Source organism: Mastigoproctus giganteus, chromosome 5 (assembly GCF_048544385.1).
Source record: "Mastigoproctus giganteus isolate SK-2022 chromosome 5, ASM4854438v1, whole genome shotgun sequence".
Classification (NCBI taxonomy): domain Eukaryota; kingdom Metazoa; phylum Arthropoda; class Arachnida; order Uropygi; family Thelyphonidae; genus Mastigoproctus; species Mastigoproctus giganteus.
In genome coordinates this window covers 67,531,883-67,559,881 of record NC_143579.1, presented here as the reverse complement: position 1 = coordinate 67,559,881, position 27,999 = coordinate 67,531,883, and the positions used below count along the sequence as shown (strand labels likewise).

Sequence of the window (27,999 nt, the reverse complement as noted above, 5' to 3'; positions counted from 1 at the left end):
TAATCCCTCCTATCGTGCCTAGGCAGAATTGCAGACAGAGACATTCTGACCTAACTCGCGGCATTTCTTCAGCATGGTCCTATATTTGTCTAACAAATCGTCAGATCGTGTGTCGTTGTTGTTTTTTGGTTTTTAGGAGCATTAGCAACTAAGGCCATATTGCTCCGGGATATGCGGTGGTCATTCCCCGACCTTTCCACATCATCCATATTTGGTGGTGACGGGCTCGAACCCCGGTCTAATCAAGAAGCGTGTGCTACGCACTGCTGCTCCTTCCCACCTGGCTACGGAGGCGCCTCAGATCGTGTGTGATTAATATCATTAGTCCCCACATGAATAATAATATTCTATTTACCCCCCCCCCCCCTTAAAATCTAACAATCTATTGGTGACATCATTAATTGTTGCTCCCGGCAGACATACCCTGGTTCTAGTCTACCTATCCTTATTACAAAAAATATTTCCCATTTCCCTGACAATGGAGTCTCCTAATAGAACTAAGTCCTGAACCAGAGCAGTTTTCACTTGGTTATTCTGCTCTGGGGCCCAAATCAGGATGGCATCACTTGGTAGGCTACTAGAGTCTTGAGTCCTTTACAAGCTCCCAATTACATTATTTAGTATTAGCAATGGCCACATGGTACAAGGAAGCCTAGTTATGCTGCACCAGCTAAATAATAATAATAATAATAATAATAAATAAAAAATAAATAAATAACAATAATAATAAAATAACAAAAAAATAAATTAAATAAAATAAGAATAAAATAATAAGAAGAAGAAAATAAAAAAAATAATAAATAATAATTAATAAATAAGAGAAAAGAAAATGGACAACGTAAGCATTTCCCTCCTCCTGTTGATAATTATCCAGCTGACCTTTGAATTTCCCCAAACTGTCAGCCTCTACCACCCATGTAGGCAACTTATTCCAGAAATTTATAACTCGCTGGCTAAAATAAAACTTCCTGCAATCCAGTCTTAATATCTCCCCCCAGTAACTTGAAATTATGGCCCCTTCTTCTAGAATCATTTATAAGAGTGAAAATTTTGTACTGATTAATTTTGCTTATACCTCTCAGAGCCTTAAACAACTCAATCAAGTCTCCTCTAAGGTGCCTAGTTTCCAAGCTCTACAACCCACATATTCAAAGTCTTTCCTCATATGGACACCCTTTTGCTGATTCTCACCAAGCAAGTTACCCATCTCTGGACCCTTTCAAGAAGCACAATGTCTTTCTTTAGGTGCAGTCTCCATATCTGAACACAGTATTCCAAGTGTGGTCAAACGATAGCCTTATACAATGGGATTATGACATCCTTATCTTTACTAACAATTGTTCGATACATCATTGATAGGACACCATGGGCCTTCCTTGCAACCTGTCTAAAATGCTCAGAGAACTTAAAAAGTCTGACCGTAAAGTCTGAAACCCAAGTCCCTTTCCTCCACTACCAGCTTTAGTTCAACTCTGCCAAGTGTATGTAATTTTGGGGTTACTGTTCCCCAGGTGCAATACCTTACACTTGACTAAATTAAAGCATAGCTGCCATTTTTCTGACCATCCCTGAAGTCTATCTAGGTCAATCTGATCATTAACGGTGCCTCCGTAGCCAGGTGGGCAGGAGCAGCACTGCGTAGCACACGCCTCTTGATTAGACCAGGGTTGGAGCCCATCACCACCAAATACGGAGGATGCGGAAAGATCAGAGAATGACCACCGCATATCCCCGGAGCAATATGGCCTTAGTTGCTAATGCTCCTAAAACCCAAATAACAAACAAACTGATCATTAACTACTCTACCAATCTTTACATCATCTGAAAATTTAGACATCACGCCCTCTATCCCTTCATCGATATCATTTATGAAAATCAAAAACAACAGTGGTCCTAATACTGATCTTGGGGAACCCCACTTCTTACATCAACCTAAAATGAGGAATAACCATTTATCACAACTCTCTGCCTCCTGCCCTGATCCTATAGAACTAAGGATTTTCCCTGTGATTTCAATCTGTTCCAGCTTATAAAGTAACCGGACTGAGTTAAATGCTTTGCTGAAATCCAAATAAATAATGTCAAAATTATTCCCAAAGTCCAGCTCTTGAGTGACCCTGTCAAAATAGCTAACCAGATTAATTAAACATGGTTTTCCCTTTATAAAACCATGCTGAGTATCCTTCAGAATTCCATTTCTATCTAAATGATCCTGAATTCCAACTTTGATCATTGTCTCCATGATTTTCCCTACTACTGAAGTTAGACTAACCAACCGGTAATTTCCCACTTCACTCTTGGAACTGCCCTTATGTATTGGCGACACATTGGCAGTTTTTCAATCCAACGGAATCGCTCCTGATTTTTATTTGGTTTTTAGAAGCATTAGCAACTAAGGCCATATTGCTCCGGGAATATGCGGTGGTCATTCCCTGACCTTTCCGCATCCTCCGTATTTGGTGGTGATGGGCTCGAACCCCGGTCTAATCAAGAAGCATGTGCTACGCACTGCTGCTCCTTCCCACCTGGCTACGGAGCAGCCCGAAATCGCTCCCGAGTCCAGTGATGTTCGCATAATTAGCCTCAATAGTTCAATGCACTTGCTTGCTGCCTCCCTTAAGATTATAGGGTATATGCCATCAATCCCAGGAGCCTGACTGGCCTGTAGGCTTGAAAGTTTTTTTATTAAATAAACATGTGAAATTTCAACATCATTAATTACATTTCTTCACTCACTCCCGTAATTTCTCATTGACGTAAAGGGTTTTTCTTCTGTAAATATCGATACAAAGTAACTGTTAAGTTCATCTGCAACTTCGGCTGGGGTATCTAATACTATCCCACATTCATTACATTAGGGTCCAATCTGGTTTGTCCTTCTCTTCTTTGCATTTATATATGTGAAGAATTCCTTATCCCCACTCTTTGCTTTCTTTGCCAGCGATTTCTCATAATCTGCCTTTGCCAGCCTAATCTTTTCTGTGGCACTATTACAGATCAATTTGCAGATGTATACTTCTGTACTTTTTATTGCTCTGTTACTTTTCCATGCTGTCTTTTTCTGCTCAAGTAATCTGGCAACTTCATTATTCATCCAACTTGGAATCCTCCTCATGGAGTATTTTTTAATGGTATGTACGCATTCAAGGCTTCTGTGATTAATGTTTTAAAGGTATACCAAAGTTAAATTGTATTTGCTTTCTGTGAGATATCTACCCAGTTAATAGAGGCCATGTAGCACCTTACGCCGTCGTAATTTCCTTTCCTGAAGTTATAACCCATTCCTTTGCCTTTAGCTACTCCTACCTCTCTGTTCATCATCCACCGTAGAACTCCATGATCACTTCCTGCTACTAGTTCCTGTACTATCAGTCCAATTATGTCATCTGGTTCATGGGTGATGATGACGTCAGGAGTATTGTTTTCCCTAGTACTTTCCCTAACATGTTGATACAAATAGCAATCAACTAGTTGATTTAAAAATTTTGTCTCCCATGTGGAGTTTCCCTCCCATTTGTTCCAATCAATTAAAAGGCAAATTAAAATCACCCATAATAAGACATTCATGGTTACTTGCCCATTCCGTTTGCACGTAGAGGCTCTCATCATAATCTTCACAATAACCTGGCCTGTAAATTACTCCTACTCTCATTATAACTTTGCTTCCGACTATCTCACAGCAAACAGATTCTATATTAGCATGCGAAACGTCTGAATTTGGGAAGGCTTTCATCGCACTCAGGCTGCTTTTGATAAGAAGCATGATCCCACCACCCCTTCTATCTTCCCTATCCTTCCTAAATACATTATACATACTGTACTCAAACTCATCATCCCCTATCTCCAGGTGGCACCACTTTTCCGTAAGCCCTATTATGTCAGCATTACTTGTCCTAACTAGCAGTTCGAATTCACTCATTTTATTGACGACACTTCTGACATTACTGTATAAACAATTAAGACTTAGTGTTCTTATATAGTTAACTACCCTAACACACCCCTTAAAATTATTTAAGCTCGCTTCTCTTGGGCAAACACCCGTTTTTACAGTGACTCAAATTCTTCTAACAATGCACCAAATTTTAACTTTAGATCTGTACATTCCGTGTAACAGTGACAAAGAAAATAATCGGCATGTGAGCTATGATTATCCTCCAGGTTGACCTTGGAATACATGCCACAGGTTCTGCAAATGATAAAATCATGATTCACCTGGGAATCGCCCTCAGCTATTTCTCTATAAGTCATGATACACTCTGATGAAGTGTTTAAGGTGGATCTTGTCACAATTGTTAAATTTACAACCCTTCCCTATCTCTTCCATCATGCAGTATGATTGATGACTTTTGAGGTTATGATGAACGTCGTGGCGAGATCCAATATTCCTTACATTTCGAGGGTACAGCTCTAAAACGGTGTTCGAAGGCCAACCGCTAGTTAGTACACCGGACCGAACCTATTGGTAACTCTCTAGGAGGCTTCTGGATCAGCTAGTGTATATAATCTTGCTACCTCTACTCTGCCAGATAGTGACTGGAGGGAGTCCGAGTAGAGTGTATGCGGGGAGCATTGCCGAGGCCACGTTATGTCAAGGATCTGGGTATATTCTTACCATGTGTACGCCATATCCAAAAATTTCATTACTTCATACAGCATGTCCCACCCACTTTTTCTTACTATTGAATTCACCATGAATTGTCAAACTAACAGAGCAAGCTTATCTGCGAAAAGATCTAAACCTCCCAAGCACTTCCTAATTCATTTCACAAATAAACGTGGTCTCAATTCTAATCTCAACGATGTCCATTTCCACTTGCAGTCTGCCAAACCCCATGTACTTTTTCTGACAGAATCTCAGTTATCGGTTGATTCAACTACTGCTCATCTCAGATGCCCAAATTATTCGCTGTATGATTCCTTTCGCCTCAAAGACTTGGCAATTTGGAATCTCCTCTCTTTGATCTTCTCTGGCTTAAAATCTCTCTACCTCATTGTGTCAAATTCATCTGTTATCTCTATCATTCTCTCAACTCCACTAATCACTTGGAGCTCTTTGACTTCCTTTCTTTGCAACTTGACTTTCTCCAGTCCAACTTTCCTAACAGTGAGGTAATTTTCCTTGGTGATTTTAATGTTCACAACTCCAGCTGGCTTCCGTTTCTAGACACACCGACCCAGCAGGTCGAGATGCTGAGGCTTTTGCAATTACTAATGACCTAGCACAGATTGTTCATTTACCTACAAGAATACCGGATAATCCTAATCATACAGCCAATACGCTTGATCTTTTTCTCACAAACAACCCTTCTAAGTACACGGTCGAAGTGAGAGGTCCTTTAGGCACTTCAGATCACAACTTGGTGATTGTCTCTTCTCAAATGGAACCTTTATCTCATGACTATTCCCAACCTCGTGTTGTTTGGCATTACAAGAATGCAAAGTGGGATGACCTGCGAGACTTCTTTTCTTCTTTTCCTTGGTCGGATTACTGGCTCAAAACTTCTGATGTCAACGTTTGCTCAGATCGTGTGAAATTATTCTTGCAGGAATGGAATCCTTTATCCCACACTCCACTTTAAAATCTCGTCCTTTATCTAAACCTTGGTTTTCCAATAAATGTGCTAAGGCTGTTCAAGAGAACAATGTTGCATATCGCAATTGGCTTGTTTCTAATTCTTCAGTTTCATTTTCTGCCTACACCAAAGCTCGCAACAATTGTAAAGCAGTTATTAATCAGTCCAAACTAGAGTTTGAACAGGCTAAGAGTAGAAAACTTGCTTCTTGCCCTAATGGTAGCCGAGCATTCTGGTCTCTTGCCAAAGCTATTGGGCGCAACTTTTGCCCATCTCTGCTCCCACCTCTGTCCAAACCAGATGGTTCTGTTGTCACTTCAGCCAAGGAGAAAGCTGACTTGCTAGTATCCCATTTTTCTTCCAGCTCATGTATTAATGATCTTGGTAAAACACCTCCCACCATTCCCAACACGCTCCATTCAATGCTTCCTGTGGTCTTCCATCAAAAGGATGTCAGAAGGATTTTGATGAATCTTGATGCTAAGAAAGCTCCAGGTCCTAATAGTATTTCTCCACTTGTTCTCAAAACCTGTGCTCCTGAACTTACTCCTATTCTTTGCCGCCTTTTTTCACTTTCTTATTCCAAAGGTGTTTTTCCTTCTGTTTGGAAATTTGCTCATATTCAGCCAGTTCCTAAAAAGAGTGACAAATCCCTCCCATCCAATTATCGTCCCATTGCAATTACTTCTACTCTTTCTAAAGTAATGGAGAAATCAATTAACCGCCAACTCTTAAACTACCTAGAAACCTTCCATCTGATCAACGATCGCCAGTATGGATTCCGTCAGTGTCGATCCACTAGTGATATTCTGGCTTATGTTACCCATTTATGGACTAATTCAATGGAAAGGTTCGGTGAAATACAAGTAGTTGCTCTTAATATCTCAAAGGCTTTTGATCGTGTTTGGCATAAATGTCTTCTAAACAAACTTCCATCTTATGGTTTGCCAACTGTTTTTAGTAATTGGTTATCCAGTTTTCTCTCTGATCACTCACTGAGGGTGATGGTAGATGGCTCTCTGTCTTCTAACTTCTTCACTAATACCGGTGTCCCCCAAGGTTCAGTTCTTCCCCCATTCTTTTCCTCTTGTATATTAATGACCTTCTTCCATTGACTGGAAATCCTAACCATAGTTTTGCTGATGATAGCACATTGCATTCCACTTTCCATTTTGAGAAACCTTGTCCTGCTCAATTAGCTTCAACTTCTCGAAAATCTGCTACCAATTCCTTAAATGCCGATCTTCAGGTAATTCTCCAGTGGGGCAAAGACAACTTAGTTGATTTCAACCCTTCTAAAACTCAGTCTTGTCTTATATCTCACAAAAAGGATTCTTCTGCTCCTATGCTTATGTTTAGTGACACTCCGATTTCTAGGCAAAATGATATATCTCTTTTGGAGATTACCCTGACTTCTAATATCTCTTGGCACAAGCACATTACAAATATTGCTTCCTCTAGCATCTAAAAAACTTGGTTTTCTCTTTCACTCTCGGCGTTACTTATCTTCCAAACAGCTGCTCACTCTGTATAAATCACAAATCTGCCCTGCCATGGAATATTGTTCCCACATCTGGGGTGGTGCCCCCATAACCTCTCTCAGGCTTCTTGATTCCATTCAGAAGAGAGCAGTTAGGTTAATTAATGATTCATCTCTAATAGAATCTATCCACTCGCTTTCTCATAGACGTACTGTTTCTGCTGCATGCCTCTTCTACAGATACTTCCATCGGCACTGTTCTTCTGAATTGGCTTCTATAATTCCCGCTCTCTCTTTCAAAACAGTCCGAACACGTGCCGCCACCAGCGAACATCCATTTACTGTCCAACTTGCTGCTATGGATAAAGGGGTGGTTGAGGGGGAGAAGACAGAGTGGTAATCAATGGACACTGCTCATCGTGGACTAATGTTATTAGGGAAGTCCCTCAGGGTTCAGTGTTGGGTCCATTATTGTTTTCTGTATTTATAAATGATATTGATGATGGTATATCAAGCTTAATGTCCAAGTTTGCAGATGATACAAAGGTTGGCAGGGTTGTCAAGGACACTACTGACACTATGCTGCTGCAACAGAATCTGGAAAGGTTGAGCAGATGGGCTGAGAGGTGGCAAATGAAGTTTAACATTGACAAATGTAAAGTACTACACATGGGAAACAGCAACCCCAGAGCAACGTATCAACTCTGTGGTACTACACTGACAGTGGTAGAGAATGAAAGGGACTTGGGGGTGGTTGTGCAGGCAGATATGAAGTTCTCTGAGCAGTGCAGACGGGCTGCAAGAGTAGCTCATGGAGTATTGTCAATGATATACAGGAATTTTTCCAGCAGGGATAAGGAGGTGATTATTCCATTGTATAAGGCAATGGTCAGGCCACACCTAGAGTACTGTATACAGGTCTGGAGGCCTCATTTCAAGAAGGATGTAGAGCTGCTGGAACGAGTACAGAGAAGGGCAACAAGATTAGTGAATGGAACAAAGGGGTGCTCTTACGAAGAAAGGCTTAAGTTTTGCAAATTACAGTGTCTGGAGACTAGGCACCAGCGAGGTGATCTGATAGAGGTGTATAAAGCCTTGAATGGTTCAAGCATGCTCAATGCTGATGGGATTCTTCCTCTAGCTCAGAAAAATCACCTAAGAGGGCATAAATTCAAATTGAGGAAAGACAGATGTAGGATAGACGTGAGGAAATTTGCCTTTAGCCAGCGGGTGGTTGGTTGGTGGAACAGACTTCCATCCCTTGTGGTGGAGGTTGATAGCCTAAATAAGTTTAAGGCTCAGCTGGACAGGTATTTGGAACGAACAGAGGGGTGAAGTAGAAGTGGGTTTTTTTTTTTTTTTTTGGCTGATGCTGCATAAGCTTGCTTTCTTGCATCAAATGCCTTTACTAATGCTAATGCTAAACTTCAAACCCACAGAACCAACTTTTCATCTTCCTCATTTATTCATTCAACTGCTGTTTTCTGGAACAACCTTCCTTCATACATATTTCCTGAAAATTACAATCTACAGAAGTTCAAGTCCAATGTCAACAAATATCTTCTTTTGTCTTCTCAATCTCCAACCCAAGCACGGTACCAAGTACTATAGGTTCTAATACCTCTCATGTTTGGGATTCACATAAAAAATAAGTAAAAAAATAGTAAAAATTATATTTATAATATAAAAATTAAATTTACAAAATCAATGCAAGTCCAAGCCTTAATACCGAATACAAGTAACTCGGTATTACAGGAAAAAAAAAAAAAAAAAAAAAAACTTGCATCAAAATAAACTGAACAATATATGAAATAAATAATTTAAATGCAATTATCTAACCTCTCAATCCTAATCAAATCCTCTCTAATCACTATGCTCTCCCTGTGCTTTATAAATGTATCTGCTCACTACGAATGCCAAGCATATTTTACCACCATACACCACTTAGCTATTCACTTAAACAAATTATATCATTCACAGCACATGTTTAGTAAGAGATTACCTGCCAACTGATGACTTTATAATAAACTTTGAAACAGCTGTTCTGGTGATGTCCCAGATTTTTAAATGTATAGCCTGATTCATCTATTCTGATGATACTATACAATTTAAAAAGATATTAGCCCCTTGGCAGAACTGCAAATAACAGTATTTGTCTCTAAGTTGAACACAAGTCCAAGTCTTAATGCCGAATACTAGGAGCTCAGTTTTCAGCAAGAACAGAAGTCTCTCCATTGAATCTGCAAATTTGATAGGTTAAATCTTCCCTTATATGAGACTTCTAAACCTGTATACAGTACTGAAGATGTGGCCTAACTACTGATTTGTATAGTGGGACAATTACTGATTTGTCTCTACTGTCAAAATCAGTATATTAGCACATGACAATTTTCAACATCATTGCTACAGGACAACTTTTTGGTTGCGGCAATATAACCTGAATTTCCTTACTAACACCTAGCACACCTCAATATAATCAGTAAATTTGACATGAAACTAGTAATGCCATCAGCAGTATCATCAATGAAAACAGAAACAAGGCCCCAGCACAGAACCCTGAGAGAGAGACCTCACTCATAACACTAGTCCATTGGGAGCATTACCTATTTACTCTATCTTCTATCAGTTAACCATCCCTTTATATACTGTAGCACCCTACTTTGAATACCTTACTTCTCCAACTTACACCAAAGACATTCATGTAGGACTGCATTTAAAAACTATTCTAAAATTTAAATAAATTCTACTAGATCGTATGTATAGCTTAGCTTAATTTTCGGCACTCACCTCATAGTAATCCGCTTAGCTGGTGGAGGGTTTTATCACATACATAGTGGTTATAGGATTCTAATACTTTACAGGGATTATGGGTTTTAAAATTAAGTTATGGGCTGTAGAAAAATTTTTAAGAAAGGAAGGTGCACCTTCCATGGTTGCCTAATTAAATTAATTCTACCCATCTTTTCCCCTTGCATGCAGTATTTTGACTATCTCACACTTTACAAAATTCATCAGACAAGATAGTTAACAAAATCAGGTTGTAGCTCTCTTAATTACTATTAAAGTGATCCTGCACTATACCCTTAATCACAGATTCCACAATTGTTCCTGCCAATGAAGTGAAACTTGCAGGCATATAGTTATTCAGATCACTCAGAGATCTAGTTATTCTAGCTATTTCATCTGTTTCACTAATAAACATTCAGGTACGGTGAAAACTTTCATTAAACCTGTCCTAACTAAAACATTACACTATGAATGTTAATTAACCCTTTCTCAATTTATATTACATTCTGTAGTTAACATCAAAATTAATATTAAAAATAAACCTGATTTTAATGAATAAAAAGTTTGCATTGAGGGGCATGCTAAAAATGTCAACTAACCCCAGGGGCTCACATCTGGTGAGTATAGGCTTGGCACACCAATGATGATATCCAACTCAGGGTCCTGAGCTGGATATCATCATTCTTCTCTTTCTTGGTGATTCCCTTCTCTCTCTCTCTCTCAGGGTGACTCAGAAATTTTTTTTTGGCTGGTGCCGCATAAGCCTCAGGCTTCTTTGCACCATATGGCTCATAATAATAATAATAACATAAAAGTAAAAATTACACTAATAAAACAATTTTAAACATTATATATATATTTTGTCAATTATAATGACAAAAATATAATGAAAAATAGTCTTAATTAAAAAAATGTCAGTAATTCTTCAGCATCATATCATTAAATGAATGTTAAATAAAATATAATTAAGCAAAGATATGCCATGTAGATATTACTACATAAATGAAGTTTATGAAAATTTGAAATTACCATAAGAAGAAATCTTGGCTTTACATTCATAACAGATACACCTGGTGCTTCTAAAGGACCAAACTGTGTTCCTGCAGCAATTTTTTCTTTTGCTATTACTGCAACTTCTCCATTTTCACTATGTTTAACAATAAGGTTCTGAGGAAGAGTTAAACATGCTCTAGAGGGGACCTGCTCATCTTTAATTTTCTGGGCCATTTCCAGTAAGGGACACTTTGATGTGTCATGATGTTCACCACAGATGTTACAATCTGTGAAATATAAAATAATTACTAAAAATATAAACCCGGTTTTGTTAATTCTAATAATGGAATACTAAATTACATACATTAGATGTTTGGTTATTTTAATACACTTGCATTTAATGTGGGATATTATTATTATTATTATTAAAAATCCTTTACTGCCAAAAAAAAAAAAAAATTAACAAATAATAATAATACACATACAGGCCATTACATGGCAGAAACCCCTACAAAACTTGGGAATTTACAAAACATATAAGTATTGGTAATCAGCAATAATATGATACTGCTGCTGCATTCATGATTCAGGTCCCATAAATCAGAATCAATTACAAAAATTGTTAATTAGATCAAAAATAGCATTGAAGTACTGTTTGTACTTCTTCAGTTTCTGAAACAGTGATCAAAGTACAGGAATAGCATGTAGTTGGTTTTGTGGCATCTTCCATGATAAAGGGTTGAAAGAACATGGCCTAACACCTCTACCAGAAACTGTCTTCTTTAAAGCAAAAATCCTTCACACTATCCTGAGATCGATTAAGTCTAGATTCTATAGCAGAACTGTTCTTGAAGAAACATTATGAAAACCTTTCTTAAGATTCAGAGATTTGAGAATCCAGTATTCAGCTCCCAGAAAAAGTCCAATAAAATATGGGCTACTATATGCCAAAATGGTATACACATAATTGGTAACAGATCTCACATATAAATGAAAATACTTTCTAATAATCTCATTGTTTGACACTTTAAGGATATCAAATTTCAAGTTCCAATACACACCAAATAATGCCTTTCCAACCACAATAATATGCTACTGAAATAATGATTTAATGGGTCGGAAAACTGAAATAATTGGTCGGAAAACTGCTAGATTGGGGGGATACAAGGACTAATAGATTAACAGTAGCCACTGGCAGAGGTGAAAGCGATTCTTGCACTGCTTCTATTGGAATGAGCCGCAGCCTGGAAAATAAGATGCAGGATATTTCAGAGACTGCTGGGAATCATTGCGGTACAAGTAAACACATGGGTTGTGTTAGGGTAGCTAAGAAAAAGAACAGGTGCATGTATACTTGTGTGTACACCAATGCTAGGAGTTTAGTACATAAATTTGATGAATTTGAGGTATTGCTCAAAACATCAAAGGCAGATATTGTGGGGATTTCAGAGAAGTGGTGTCACACAGATATAAGGAATGCAGAACTGGAATTTGGGGAATACAATGTCTACAGAAAGGATAGACAGGATAGGAAGGGAGGAGGGGTTATGCTATTAGTTAAAAAACACATAAAATCCAAGGAAGTGAATCCAGTTGACATCGCTGGACAGTGCAGTGTCGAGTCAGTTTGGTGTGACATAAGCATTGGGAGATCAAAATTGAGAGTAGGAGTGTGCTATAGGCCTAATGACTCCGATGAGTATAATAAGAAACTGTTCGGAGAAATAGAGTGGGCCAGTAAATCAGAGAGTCTTATAATGGGGGATTTTAATTTCCCAGATACTGACTGGAATTTGGGGGCTGGTCACTCACACAGTAGCAAGGCTTTTGTGGATTTATTGGATGATTGTTTTCTACATCAGCATGTTCGGGAGGCAACTAGAGGGAGTAATACTCTTGATTTGATTATCAGCAGTGATTCTTCATGCATTAAGAATCTGCAGATAAACGAACCACTAGGTGGCAGTGATCACAGTGTGCTGAAGTGGGAGTTACTCAAAGAGGTAACTACCATTAGGGGTAAAGGGAAGGGGTATTGCTTTCGTAAAGGCGACTACAATGGACTGAGACAGTATTTAAATTCTATACAGTGGAATCAACTGATGATATTGCCAACAGCAAATTCAAAATGGGAAGCATTCAAAGAACTTATCTTGGAAGCTACTAGGCTTTACATACCAACTAAGAAATATTGTTCAAGGTTTAGGCCTAAATGGATGTCAGATGAACTAATGAGGCATATGGCAGAGAAGAAAAATGCATGGGATACATACAAATTAACACGTGACACAGATGCCTATGATAGATACAAGTTGATCTGTAACCAAGTTACAAAGGAGGTTAGGCAGGCGAAGGCAGATTACGAGAGATCCTTGGCAAGGGATGCGAACAAAAACAGCAAAGAGTTCTTTACTTATGTAAACTCTAGAAGGAAGGGGATGAATCAGATTGGTCCACTTGAGATCGATGGGTCAACTGTTGATGACCCTGCTCAGGTAGCTAACAAACTAAATGAATATTTTGCTTCGACATTCACACATGAGGAGTTATTCAGCGAGGGGAATGCCAGAGGTGTATTCAACTCTAGCAGTAAGCTACAGAATCTTGTAATAACTGAGAGCAAAGTGGAGGAGAAATTGTTGAAGATAAACACAAGAAAGGCACCTGGGGTGGATGGGATCTATCCAGTTATATTAAAGGAGGCAGCAAAGGAAGTAAGCAAACTCTTAGCCATAATTATGAGAGCTTCCTTGGACTCAGGGAGGTACCCATGGACTGGAGATGTGCAAATGTGACCCCAATTCACAAAGGAGGATCAAAGGCTGACACAAGTAATTATAAACCTGTGAGTTTAACTTCTGTTCCCGGAAAATTAATGGAGGCACTGGTTAAAGAAGCACTGCAGGATCATCTAGACAAGACTTCAGTTATAGCTAGGACACAGCATGGTTTTGTTAAGGGTAAGTCTTGCCTGACCAATTTGATTGTATACTATGATGCAGTCACAAAAGAACTGGATGCAGGGAATAACTTTGATATTATATACTTGGATCTTAGAAAGGCTTTTGATACTGTTGCACATGGAAGACTGCTGCACAAATTGGAGCAGTGTGGCATTGGAGGCAAATTGCTGCTATGGATAAAGGGGTGGTTGAGGGGGAGAAGACAGAGAGTGGTAATCAATGGACACTGCTCATCGTGGACTAATGTTATTAGTGGAGTCCCTCAGGGTTCAGTGTTGGGTCCTTTATTGTTTTCTGTATTTATAAATGATATTGATGATGGTATATCAGGCTTAATGTCCAAGTTTGCAGACGATACGAAGGTTGGCAGGGTTGTCAAGGACACTACTGACACTATGCTGCTGCAACAGGATTTCGAAAGGTTGAGCAGATGGGCTTCGAGGTGGCAAATGAAGTTTAACATTGACAAATGTAAAGTACTACATATGGGAAACAGCAACCCCAGAGCAACGTATCAACTGTGTGGTACTACACTGACAGTGGTAGAGAGTGAAAGGGACCTGGGGGTGGTTGTGCAGGCAGATATGAAGTTCTCTGAGCAGTGCAGACGGGCTGCAAGAGTAGCTCATGGTGTATTGTCAATGATATATAGGAATTTTTCTAGCAGGGATAAGGAGGTGATTATTCCCTTGTATAAGGCAATGGTCAGACCACACCTAGAGTACTGTATACAGGCCTGGAGGCCTCATTTCAAAAAGGATGTAGAGCTGCTGGAACGAATACAGAGAAGGGCAACTAGATTGGTGAATGGGACAAAGGGGTGCTCTTACGAAGAAAGGCTTAAGTTTTGCGAATTACAGTGTCTGGAAACTAGGCACCAGCGAGGTGATCTGATAGAGGTGTATAAAGCATTGAATGGTTTGAGCATGCTCAATGCTGATGGGATTCTTCCTCTTGCTCAGAATAATCACCTGAGAGGGCATAAATTCAAATTGAGGAAAGACAGATGTAGAATAGATGTGCGGAAATTTGCCTTTAGCCAGCGATTGGTTGGTAGGTGGAACAGACTTCCATCCCTTGTCGTGGAAGTTGATAGCCTAAACAAGTTTAAGGCTCAGCTGGACAGGTATTTCGAACAAACAGAGGGGTGAAGTGGAAGTGGTTATTTTTATTTATTTATGTTACTTCTTTTTTTTTTTTTTTTTTTTTTTTTTTTTGGCTGATGCTGCATAAGCTTGCTTTCTTGCATCAAATGCCTCTACTAATGCTAATGCCTTTCCAACTACAGTAATATGCTATTGAAATAATGATTTAGAATAAAAACCACCCCTAAAAACCTAACCACATCACTACTGTTAATTATAATTCCATGAATGGATGCATAAATTGAGATTTTATGGCGTGCAAGAGAAAAACAAATGTATCTAGTTTTTGGCAGAATTTATTTTAAAACTAAAAAATGTTCAAGTAAGAAATTATGCCATGTTATGGAGTTTAAAAGCACCCTCAATAATAGTAGAAAAAATTGTCTATCAACAGCAACAGACAGGTACAAGTCACCCGCATAAGCAGAGCAGTTTGGATTAACCATCAAGAAAGGAATCAGAACAGCAGCAAATAAAATGGCTGAAAGAGCCCCACCCTGAGGCAAAAAATGGAGATGAAACAATAATCCAACTGTGTAAATTAAAAACCACCAATTTAAAACTTGACAAAATCGATTCTAGGAGGGCCAACAAGGAGTCAATAATTAAATAATGATTGGCTGTGAGACACAGTAATTGCTTTACCTGGATGGAGTCAAATTCTGCACAAATATTAAAACTTGCAGTTACATAAACTGCATGCTTTAGTTTTGTTCCTTACTTTCTTGTCCAAGATTTTTATACCTTTGACACCAACTGATTCAGACAAATTACTGTAGATCTACGTTCACACCCATGATGAAATATTTTAACTCTATTAAAGTAAACTTGTTTAGACATTAACATTAGCTGAGGCATATGATGCCAGAAAGCAATCTTATACAGCATCAGCCAAAAAAAAAAAAAAAAAAAACCTTCCCATTTCACCCATCCAGTCACTCCAAATGTTTGTCTACTTCAGAATTAAATTTATTTATTTATTTATTTATTATTAGCTATATGGTGCAAGGAAGCCTGAGACTTATGCTGCACCAGCCAAAAAAAAAAAATTCTCCGAGTTACCCTAAGAGAGAGAGAGAGAGAGAGAGAGAGAGAGAGAGAGAGAGAGAGAGAGAGAGAGCAATCAAATACCCGTTGGCTAAAGGCAAACTTCCACACATCTATTCTACAACTGTCTTTCCTCGATTTGAATCTATGCCCCCTCAGGTTCTTAATCTGAGCAAGAGGAAGTATCCCATCTGCATTCGGCCTGCTCAAATCATTCAATTCAACCCCTTGTACACCTCAATCAGATCACCTCGCAGGTGCCTAGTCTCCAGATGCTGCAACTTACAGAATTTAAGCTTCTCCTGGTTAGAGAACCCCTTTGTTCCTCTCACCAATCTTGTTGCCCTTCTCTGTACTCGTTCTAGCAATTCTACATCCTTCCTAAAACGAGGCCTCCAGACCTGTACCGTACTCAAGGTGTGGTCTGACCATTGCCTTATACAAAGGGATAATCATCTCCTTGTCTCTGCTGGCAAAATTCCTATATATCATTGACAAAACTCCATGACCTGCTCTGGCAGCCCATCTGCACTGCTCAGATAAATTTATATCTGACTGAACAATTACTCCCAGGTCTTTTTCATTCTCCTCCTCCCTAAGTGTAGTACCACAGAGTTCGTACATTTCTCTTGGGTTACTGCTACCCATATGCAGTACTTTGCATTTGTCAATGTTAAACTTCAGTTGGCACTTCTCAGCCCTAACTTTTCTAGATCCTGTTGCAGTAGCAAACTGTCTTTAGTGCCATTAACAACCCCGCCTACCTTTGTATCATCTGCAAACTTGGACATTAAGCCTGATATACCTTCATCGATATCATTGATAAATACACAAAACAACAATGGACCCAGCACCGAACCCTGGGGGACTCCACTTATAATATTAGTCCACATAGAGCAGTGTCCATTTATTACCACTCTCTGCCGTCTCTCACTGAACCATCCCTTTACCCATTGCAGTAACTTGCCCTTAATGCAATACCACTCCTTCTACAGCAGTCTTCCGTGTGCAACAGTATCAAAAGCTTTCCTGAAATCCAAGTACTGTATATGATATCAAAATTATTTTCAGCATCCAGTTCCTTTGTGACCACATCGTAGTGTCCAATCAAATTGGTCAGACAAGACTTCCCCTTAACAAACCCATGCTGTGTCTCAACTATTGCTGCTGTCTTGTCTAGGTGATCCTGTATCACCTCTTTAACCAGTGACTCCATTATTTTCACCGGAACACAAATTAAATTAACAGGTCTATAATTATTTGTGTCACCCTTTGAACTCCCCTTTGTGAATTGAGGATACATTTTCACATCTCCAGTCCATGGGGACCTCCCCTGACTCTAAGGATGCTCTCATAATTATGGCTAAGGGTTTGCTTACTTCCCTTGCTGTCTCCTTCATTATAACTGGTTAGATTCCATATGCCCCAGATGCCGTTTTTATGTTCAACTTCAACAATTTCTCCTCCACTTTGCTCTCAGTTATTACAAAATTGCTTAGCTCCCTGTTAAGAGTTTGATAAACTTCTGGCATTCCCCTCCTTGAATAACTCCCCATGTGTGAATGTAGATACAAAATACTCATTCAGTTTATCACCTACTTGAGCAGGATCATCAATAGTCGAACCATCTATGTTAAGTGGACCAATCTGATTCATCCCCTTCCTTCTAAAGTTTACATAAGTAAAGAATTCTTTGCATCTTTTGCTAAATATTTCTCGTAATCTGCATTCGCCTGTCTAACCTCCTTTATGACTTGATTACAGACTAGCTTACATCTGTCGTAGGCTTCTGTGTCTCCTGATAATTTATATGCATCCCATGCATTTTTTTTCTCTGCCACGAGCCTCATTAATTCATCTGACATCCATTTAGGCCTGAACCTTAAACAGTATTTCTTAGTTGGTATGAAAAGTCTAGTAGTCTCCAAGATTAAGTACCTGAAAGCTTCCCATTTAGAAATCACCATTGGTAATATCATCAGTTTATCCCACTGTAGAATTTAAATCTGTCTGAGACCTCTGTAGTCACCTTTATGAAAACAAAAACCCTTCCATTTACCCTTGATGGTAGTTACATCTTTAAGTAAATCCCACATCAGTACACTGTGATCACTGTCACCTAGTAGTTCCTTTATCTGCAAATTCCTAATGCATACGTCATCACTGCTGATAATCAGATCAAGGGTATTACTCCCTCTGGTTGCCCCTCGAACACATTGCTGTAGAAAACAATCCTCCAATAAATCCACAAAAGTCTTGCTAGTGTGCGAGTGACCAATCCACAAGTTCGTCAATATCTGGAAAGTTAAAATCCCCCATTAGAAGAATTCTGATTTACTGGCCTATTCTATTTCTCTGCACAACTGTTCATTGTACTCATCAGCGTCATTATGCCTATTACATACTCCTACTCTTATATTCTATCTTGACACTTGTTTAGACAATTTTTATATCCAATCTTTAATAAAGAAGACTGCCATCATTTGCCATGATCAGTGGTTTCCATCTTCATTTCCATGGAGCCCTGGGTTTTATGAACATATTTTGTAAACTTAGTTCATTGATTTTATATGCATATAAACACACACCATTCTCCAATGCATTGGACACTATATGAAACATATCATTAGAAAAAATAAATTTTTAATATAGAGTATGAACCTTACAGACTTCAATGATACCAGTAAATCTCTAGAGGAAACTTTCTCTAAATTTTTGATATGTGGAGACTGGAAATATTGCTTCACTCCACCTGTATAACTACAGCTATTCCTGTTTGAACTGCGTGGTCTTGTTCTGACTATATCAACTATTGTTCCAAAACATTCTTAAGGTGTTCATCAAATGGTTTCAAATTCAGGCTTGAGAATTAAAATGGCAGGTTCACCATATTGTTTTCCTCAAACCACTGTTTGTAGTGGTTCATGCTGATATGCCTCCTCTCCAAAGAATTTCCCCACTGCACACAAGACAGAATCATTCAGAATATCATCACAATAGACAGCTGCATTCATGATTTCTTCAATGCCAACCAGTGGATCAAGTCCAAACCATGTAAAGCATATCCATACCATCAAACTATCACCACTGAACAGCACTGTTAGTACAATTTGGGCAAAACCATTATTGGCTATATGCCACCCTAGGCTGTATAGTGAAATTCATCATTCAACATCATATTCTATCACTACACCAAGAATAAGCATGGCATACAATGCTGGAAGATAGCTTTGGCTTACAAGCAGCTGAAAGACTATCATAATTCATTCTACAAAATGTTTTCACAATGGTTGCTAGTTCCAGTGGGCAAACAGGGAACTCACATCCGAGGTGCAGTTCTGCTTGGAGTTCAAAATTAAATGGATTGTAAGTTATAGAGGGAAATAAAAACAAAATAATGAAATAAATTTTAAGTTGCAGGGGATGCAAAAATGAAATGTATTTTAAGTTGTGGGGTGGGGTTAATGCAGAATGAACTGTTTTTTCAAGGCATATTAGCTAGGCATGGCCCAAGTTAGTTCTATACTTATTATGTTCTGTTTATACCCCAGCATGACAATTAGGTCAGAGATATTTACAATGAATCATTTCGACAATTAATACAATTGTTAACTGTATTTAACCGTCCCATAGGCTTGAACTGCAGTCCATTTAAATTCACTCATTTTCACACTTACCCACTTGGCTACATCAGGTCTAACCAAGTTCTATCAACTGGCTCAATTGACATTAAAGGTCACTTTTAAATTTCCTCTCACTATTCACTTCACTTATATGAAATGAATGGTTACTACCTGCTTTATCCTACACTGGCATATAATGTTTCAAACTGTTCTTTTGAGCACCCCACTCTTTTTTGCTATTTTGTGAACAGACATGTTATCATATGACAATACATTATTACACCTCTTGTAAGGGAATATATATCTCCTTTTCTCATCCCATTCTGTTATGCCCATCTGTCACTAAATGGGTACAATTTTTGTATCCAATGTTTAATTGATATTGCTTTCTCCCAGTCCCCTGGAATTAACCATTACTTCCCCGAAATGAGCTGTTTTGATACATGTTTGGAAGACAGTGTACATTCCGCTCCCATGGATCAATATATATATATATTCCTCTTCCATGGATCAAAATATATATATATTCCACTCCCATGAATCGATATATCTATATTCCACCCCCACGGATTGATATATATATATATATCAAGGGAGCATATACTGCTAGGGCAGGGATCAGCAACCTGCATCTCTTTGAACGCGTAACTGCGGCTCTTTAACTTTTAGCCCACATATACGACAAGAGCGGTGTGTAGCAACATGAATATAACATTAGTTTCAGCCCAAGCCGCAAACACTTTTCAGTTTAGTTTGCATGTGCATCACAAGCATTAATAAATATTACTTATTAATGATTATCACAAGCATTAATAAATATTACTTATGATTATTTATTAATGATTATTATTAATAAATAATCATTAATAAATAATATTTCAAAAAAATATATATTTTTTAAAAAAACACCTTCCCACTCTATACAATTTCTTAAAAATTCCCCCCTCTCAACTTGAGCTGAGGTGTGGCTCTTCCGATTCTTTTTTTTTTTAAATTAGATCAAAAATGGCTCTTCACTCAAAAAAGGTTGCTGACCCCTGTCCTAGGGTCACCCATGATGGACAGAACAAAGCTAAGCCACAAAACTAAATCGATCCAAAATCTGCCAACCCACACTGAACCAGCATGGCAGATTATGGTCCATCCCCCTCAACATGGTTTCAAAACAAAATAAACAGCCCTCATTCCCTGGAGGCCTGCGATCACTGGCTCGATCAGGCTGCCTTTGGACTTGAGACAGTGAAATACTTAACATTCGGTCTGAGTGCCTAGAACTATTACAAGAGCTGAAAAACATCAATTGGGATCATCATTGGTTTATGTGAGATTTTAAGAAAAAGTGAAGATTTGGTCAAATAGAAGATGGCCATTGGCTGTACTACAAAGGAACAAACAATGAATGGTGTGGTAGAATTGGGTTCCTGATCAACAAAAGATTAACTTTTGTTTGTTTTGGTTTTATTGGCGCATTAGCTACTAAGGCTATAATGCGCCCAAAAGATTAACAGATTCAACCATAAAAGTAGATATTACCAAAAGAATTGCTTACTGTGCTATTAAGCTAAATATAGGAGACTCTCAATTTTCCAGGATAGATGGTAAAATAAAAATCCCGGATAATCGATTTCCCGGTTAATCCAAAAATACAGTAAGTCCCCGACATACGATCCACGACTTCTTACGTAAGTAGAGTTTTAGGTAACACGGACATGACTAATAAAATATTGCCCCTATATCCGTGATATGCCAAAATTACAAAAACCAAATAATATCCTCAGAAGAATGAAGAAAAATAGTTATTTTTTATATATTAGTTATATATATAGAAAAATAGTTATATATTTTTTATATATTAGTTATATATATAGAAAAATAGTTATATATTTTTTATATATTAGTTATATATATAGAAAAATAGTTATATATTTTTAATTAGTTCAATTAAAAACTTTATCTGGGGACAGTGGTGAAGTTGCTGGAGTGGTAGATAAGAAAAGAAAACATTAAAGGAAGAAACTGTACAGTAAAAACTGATATGTACTTTGTAGTGTTGGTTGTTATACTCGTAGTTGACTTCATTGGTGCCGATTGTTTCATCGCTTCTCGTATTCTGCCTTTCTCCTTTATTATTGTATTCACTGTTGACACTAAAAAAAAAAAAAAAACCAACCAAACAATTATATTTAGGCCACCCGAATAATTAAATTCACCTGCCGTGCTGTGTCTTATGTCTGTTAATTGGAACAGACTTCCATCCCTTGTCGTGGAAGTTGATAGCTTAAATAAGTTTAAGGCTCAGCTGGACAGGTATTTCGAACGAACAGAGGGGTGAAGTGGAAGTGGTTTTTTTTTTTTTTTTTTTTTGGCTGATGCTGCATAAGCTTCCTTTCTTGCATCAAATGCCTCTACTAATGCTAATTGCGTGTGTTCTATGGTCGATTTATCTGTTTTGCAGGATGAAAAACCCCAGTTTCTGGGGAAAAAACCTTGCTATCTACACCTGAGACTAACTCAGCCACGGAGCGAAAAAAGCCCATTAAAGTTCCTCGCATCATCGACAGGATTCGAACCCTGGCTTTTTCCATCCGGTGTGAGGAGGACGGTTACGATAGCACTGTGCTACCCACGCAGACCACTGTTGACACTGACAAATTTAAATTCCACGCGATACTTGTTCGTGTTTGACCATTTTCAAACATCCTTATTTTAATTTCCTGATCCGAATCAATCGGTTTCCTTTTTTTTTTTTTTTTGATAGATTTACTAGTGTTGTTTGGTTTTTAGGAGCATTAGCAACTAAGGCCATATTGCTCCGGGATATGCGGTGGTCATTCCCTGACCTTTCCGCATCCTCTGTATTTGGTGGTTTGTTTGTTTGTTTGTTATTTGGTTTTTAGGAGCATTAGCAACTAAGGCCATATTGCTCCGGGATATGCGGTGGTCATTCCTTGACCTTTCCGCATACTCCGTATTTGGTGGTGACGGGCTCGAACCCCGGTCTAATCAAGAAGTGTGTGTTACGCACTGCTACTCCTTCCCACCTGGCTACGGAGGCGCCTAGATTTACTAGTACCGCTGTCACTTATTGTCTTAGTCAGCACCATAATAATGGTCAAAATGAAATTTTCTGTAAAGAACTTCACAGGGTTAAGGCGAAAACTCAGTATTTATCACCCCACACGAGCTCACATTTTACTAAAGCACATTTCTCCAGGTCACTGCCATAAAACAATAAAAATAATTTGTACTTTCCTGGTTATTGGGCTTTTCTATCAGTGCATATAATTATAAACGGGTAGGAAGCTCGATCTTATTACATTTGCGATAATACCGATAGCTGGAATTCTGAGGGATTTTATGTTATTATGGTGTAATGTGTGTGTCCCCTTCACTGAAATATTCAGTCATAAAAAAAACCTTTAAGAATCTCCTCTTCATTCCTATTCTTAAGTTTGTTACTCCATATCTTGTTTGTGCAATTTGTGTGTGCAGTGATTGTCATTATTGATTGCTTATTATTTATTATTCTGTTTTAAATTTTACAATCCTAAAAGAGAAAAAAAATTGAGTGAAAAAAATTAACGTTAAGTTTGAAGTTACATAAGTCGGGAACTTACTGCAGTATATCCAAAAATGTTCAGCAACCTACGTAAAATATATGGCGATAGATAAAAAAACTTACCACGCACTACTCGTGTGTCCAATAAGATGCTTCCCTTTATTTTTTTTCAATGTCAATTTTAAATCAAATAGCTTCCCTTTATTTTTTTTCAATGTCAATTTTAAATCGAATAGCTTCCCTTTATTTTTTACAATTTCGCTCATGGTTTGATCACCAACAATAGTTCTTTAGAGATTGAACGGATGCACCATTTTCAAACTTTTGAATAATTTCAAGTTTTCGTTTAATTGAAAGTGCAACTCGTTTGCGTTTACACATCATTTTCGCAATTTCTAAAAAAAAAAAATTCGTTATCCACATAAATAACAAAACAAAATGTTTCTTTGCGGTGAGACGAAACAACAATCAAAGCGACACACTAAAACAACCTTAAACATTTTTTCTCTTTTTTTTTTTTTTTTTTTTTTGCGTCGAGTGTGAAGACAATGTGGGTTACAAGATAATAATCTCCCAATGACGACTTTATAACGCCCACCCTGTATATCACTTATTTACGACTTCCAAAACATCTGTTTATACCTATTACAGTTATTACTTGAATTTTATGATTTCTGGTTGATTTTTTTTTTGGAGTCTTGAAGTGTCCTGGTTAAACTGATCCCGGTAAATTGAAAGTCTGCTGTAGTTGCTATTCTCTCCAATTATTCAAGCTTTTGTGCCTACAAGTAATCATAGTAATGAACTTGAAGATTTTATGAAAGTGTACTGTGCCTTTAAAAGCAGGATGACTACCAACTATAAAACTGTAATGGGGGATTTTAATGCAAGAATTGGTAAGATCCAAAACAGGGAAAGATTTGTCAGCCCATATGGAACTGGAAAAAGAGATGATAGAGACAGTCGACTAATTGAATTTGCAGAGAAAAAAAATTGTTCATCATGAACTCATTCTTAAAGAAAAATGAACATGGAAGAGCCCTCCCCAGGGGCTCACATCCGGTGAGTATGGGCTTGGCACACCCAGGGTCCTTAGCTGGATATCATCATTCTTCTCTTTCTTGGTGATTGCCTTCTACTTTCAACTCTTGTTCTCTCTCTCTCTCTCTCTCTCTCTCTCTCTCTCAGGGTAATTCTGAAATTTTTTTGGCTTTTGCAGCATAAGCCTCAGGCTTCCTTGCACCATTTACCTAATGACAATAATAATATACTAATCACACTGACTTCATACTGACAATCAATAAAACAATATTCACTGACTACTCAGTCATGAACCCTTTTAATATTGAAAGCGAAAATCTGTTATAGAGAGAAAATATGAAAATTGATTGAGACAAAGAATGAAAGAAATTGGCTAAGTCAAATAAAGTGAAGTGGATCAACACTAACCAACTATTGAAAAATCATCAAAACTTTGAATAAAACTGTCCAATCATTTTCATGTGCTGCAAGAACTTCCTGACACAGATATTTCAAACAATTAATGACAAAGTTACTATCATTGCAGACACTGCCTATACCATTGCACCTACTGTAAAAGAAGAAAAACCAACCAGAATATCAAAAGAAACAATTGCCGTGTTCAAAAAGAGACAAGAAATGACAAAAAAGTGGTGACATAAGTACCATAACATAAGGTAACATTGATTATTCAAGCATTAAGAATTTGCAGATAAAGGAACAAACAGGTGCCAGTGATCAGGGTGTACTGATGTGAGATTTACTTAATGATTTAACTACCATAGAGGGTAAAGGAAAGGATTTTTGCTTTCGTAAAGGTGACTACATGGTCTCAGACAGTTCTTAAATTCTATACAGTGGGATGACCAACTGATGATGCTACCAATAGCAATTTCTAAATGGAAAGCATTCAAGGAGGTAATCTTAGAAGCTACTAAACTTTTTTGTTCCAACTAAGAAATACTGTTTAAGGTTTAAGCCTAAATGGATGTCAGATGAACTAATCAAACTCAGGGCAGAGAAAAAATGCATGGGATACATATAAATTAACAGGCAATAAAGAAGACTGTGGTAGATATAACCTAGTCTGTAATCAAGTCACAAAGGAGCTTAGGCAAGCCAAAGCATATTACGAGAAATCCATGGCAAAGGATGCAAAGATTTCTATATTTATGTAAATTGCAGAACGAAGGGGATGAATCAGATTGGTCCACTTCATATCGATAGTTCGACTGTTGATGATCCTACTCGGGCAGCTGACAAACTGAATGAGTATTTTACATCTGTATTCACACATGAGGAGTTATTTAGGGAGGGAAATGCTAGAAATCTATCAAACTCTAACAGGGAGCTAAAGGATTTTGTGATAACTGAGAGCAAATTAGAGAATAAATCGTTGAAATTAAACATAAGAAAGGCACCTGGGGGTGGATGGGATCTATACAGTTATATTAAAAAATTTTGGCAAAGGAAGTAAGCAAACCTTTAGCCATTATTATGAGAACATCTCTGGATTCAGGGGAAGTCCCCATGGCCTAGAGATGTGCAAATGTATCCCCCAATTGACAAAGGATGACACGAGTAATTACAGACCTGTTAGTTTAACATATGTTATTGTGAAAATAATGGCGTCACCAGTCAAAGAAGCAGTGCAGGAGGTGCAGTTCTTCATACTGGAACAAACCTCCATAAAAGTGCATCTAGACAAGACAGCAGTTATAGTTCAGACACAGCAAGAGTTTAAGGGGAAGTCTTGTCTGACCAATTTGATTGGATATTATGATTTAGTGACAAAGGAACTGGATGCAAAAAAAATGTTGATATCATATACAGTACTTGGATTTCAGGCCAGCTTTTGATACTGCTGCACATGGACGACAACTATACAAATTGGAGTGGTTAGGCATCTTGCAGGTGTCTAATCTCCAGAATTATCCTAACTTTGAACTGATTGAAGTGTATAAGGCCTTTAATGGTTTGAGCAAGGTCAATGCTGATAGGATTCTTCCTCTTGCTCAGATTATGCAACAGAGGGGGCATAAATTCAAATTGAGGAAAGACGATTCCAGAACAGAAGTGCAGAAATTTGCTTTTGGGCAGCGGGTAGTTGATTGCTGGAACAAACTACCATCTGCCATTGTGGAAGTTGATAGCTTAAATAAATTCAAGAAGGAATTGGACAGACATTTGAAGCAAATGGATAGGTGAATGGGAAATGGTTTTTTTTTTTTTTTTTTTGGCTGATGCTGCATAAGCTTGCTTTCTTGTATCATACGCCTCTACTAATGCTAATAAGAAACAATATAAAATAAGGAATAAAAACTGGAACCACCACCAGATGCAGAAGTTGTACCAGAAATTTTGGTAGAATTAGTAGAAGATTCTACAAAATCAATAAAAAAATTGGCAAAGCAGGACGACCTGATAAAAGTGCCTGTTGAAATGTTGAAAGCTGGACACCAATCAGCATGTAAAGATCTAGCCAAACTATTTTCAAAATTCCTTCTACTTAACAAAGTTCCTGTATCGTGGAAAAATGCAGAAGCCATCCTACTGCACAATAAAGGTGACAAGGCAGATTTAAAAAACTACTGGCCAATAAAGCCCACTGACAGTTGTTTACAAGGTTTTCACACAAAGATACTTTCAAGTAGAATAGGCACAATACTTGATACAGCACAGTGCAAAACCAGTCAATACCACCACTTTGCTTATTGGAGGCTTGAAGTGGTGGAACCCATGTTTAGTCTCCAGAGCTAAGTTCCAGTCAACCCTTCCCCATCTCTTCCATCATGCAGTATGACTGATGACTTTTGAGGTTATGATGAACATCATGGCCAGATCCAATCTTCCTTACATTTCGAAAGTACAGCTCTAAAACAATGTTCGCAGACCAGCTGCTAGTTAGTACACCGAACCGAACCGATTGGTAACTCTTTAGGAAGCTTCCGAATCAGGTAGTGTATAATCCTGCTGCCTCTCCTCTGCCAGATAGTGACTGGAGGAAGTCCGAGTAGTGTGTATGCAGGAGGCATTGTGGAGCCCACATTATGTCAAGGATCTGGGTATATTCTTATCATGTGTACGCCATATCCAAAAATTACATAACTTCATACAGCATGTCCCCCCCCACACTTTTTCTTACTATTGAATACACCATGAATTGTCAAACTAATAGAGCAAGCTTATGTGCGAAAAGATCTAAACCTCGCAAAAACTTCTTAGTTCATTTCCCAAATATATGTGGTCTCAATTCTAATCTCAACGATGTCCATTTCCACTTGCAGTCTGCCAAACCCCATGTACTTTTTCTGACAGAATCTCAGTTATAGGTTGATTCAACTACTGCTCATCTCAGTTGCCCAAATTATTCTCTGTATGATTCCTTTCACCTGAAAGGTGGTACTTGTGTAAATGTCTGTTGCAATATTCCGTGTCAGAGACTTGGTGATTTGGAATCTCCTCTTTTATCTCTGGCTTAAAATCTCTCTACCTCATTGTGTCAAATTCATCTGTTGTCTTGACTGTTCTTCCAACTCCACTAATCACTTGGAGCTCTTTGTCTTCCTCTCTTTGCAACTTGACTTTCTCCAGTCCAACTTTCCTAACAGTGAGGTAATTTTCCTTGGTGATTTTAATGTTCACAACTCCAGCTGACTTCCGTTTTCTAGTCACATTGACCCAGCTGGTCGAGATGCTGATGCTTTTGCAATTACTGATGACCTTGCACAGATTGTTTATTTACCTACAAGAAAACCAGACAATCCTAACCATACAGTAATATGCTTGATCTTTTTCTCACAAACAAC

At 38.1% G+C, this 27,999-nt stretch overlaps 1 protein-coding gene across 1 annotated transcript in view; it reads right to left on the bottom strand.

Moving 5' to 3' along the window:
* LOC150085465 (uncharacterized) overlaps nt 1-27,999 on the bottom strand; it is a 515,305-nt gene that overhangs the window by 444,670 nt on the left and 42,636 nt on the right. Inside the window, exon 2 of the mRNA XM_090374573.1 lies at nt 10,870-11,120. Within this exon, the coding sequence (XP_090230699.1) occupies nt 10,870-11,120 (251 nt within the window). The remainder of the gene's footprint in view (nt 1-10,869; nt 11,121-27,999) is intronic.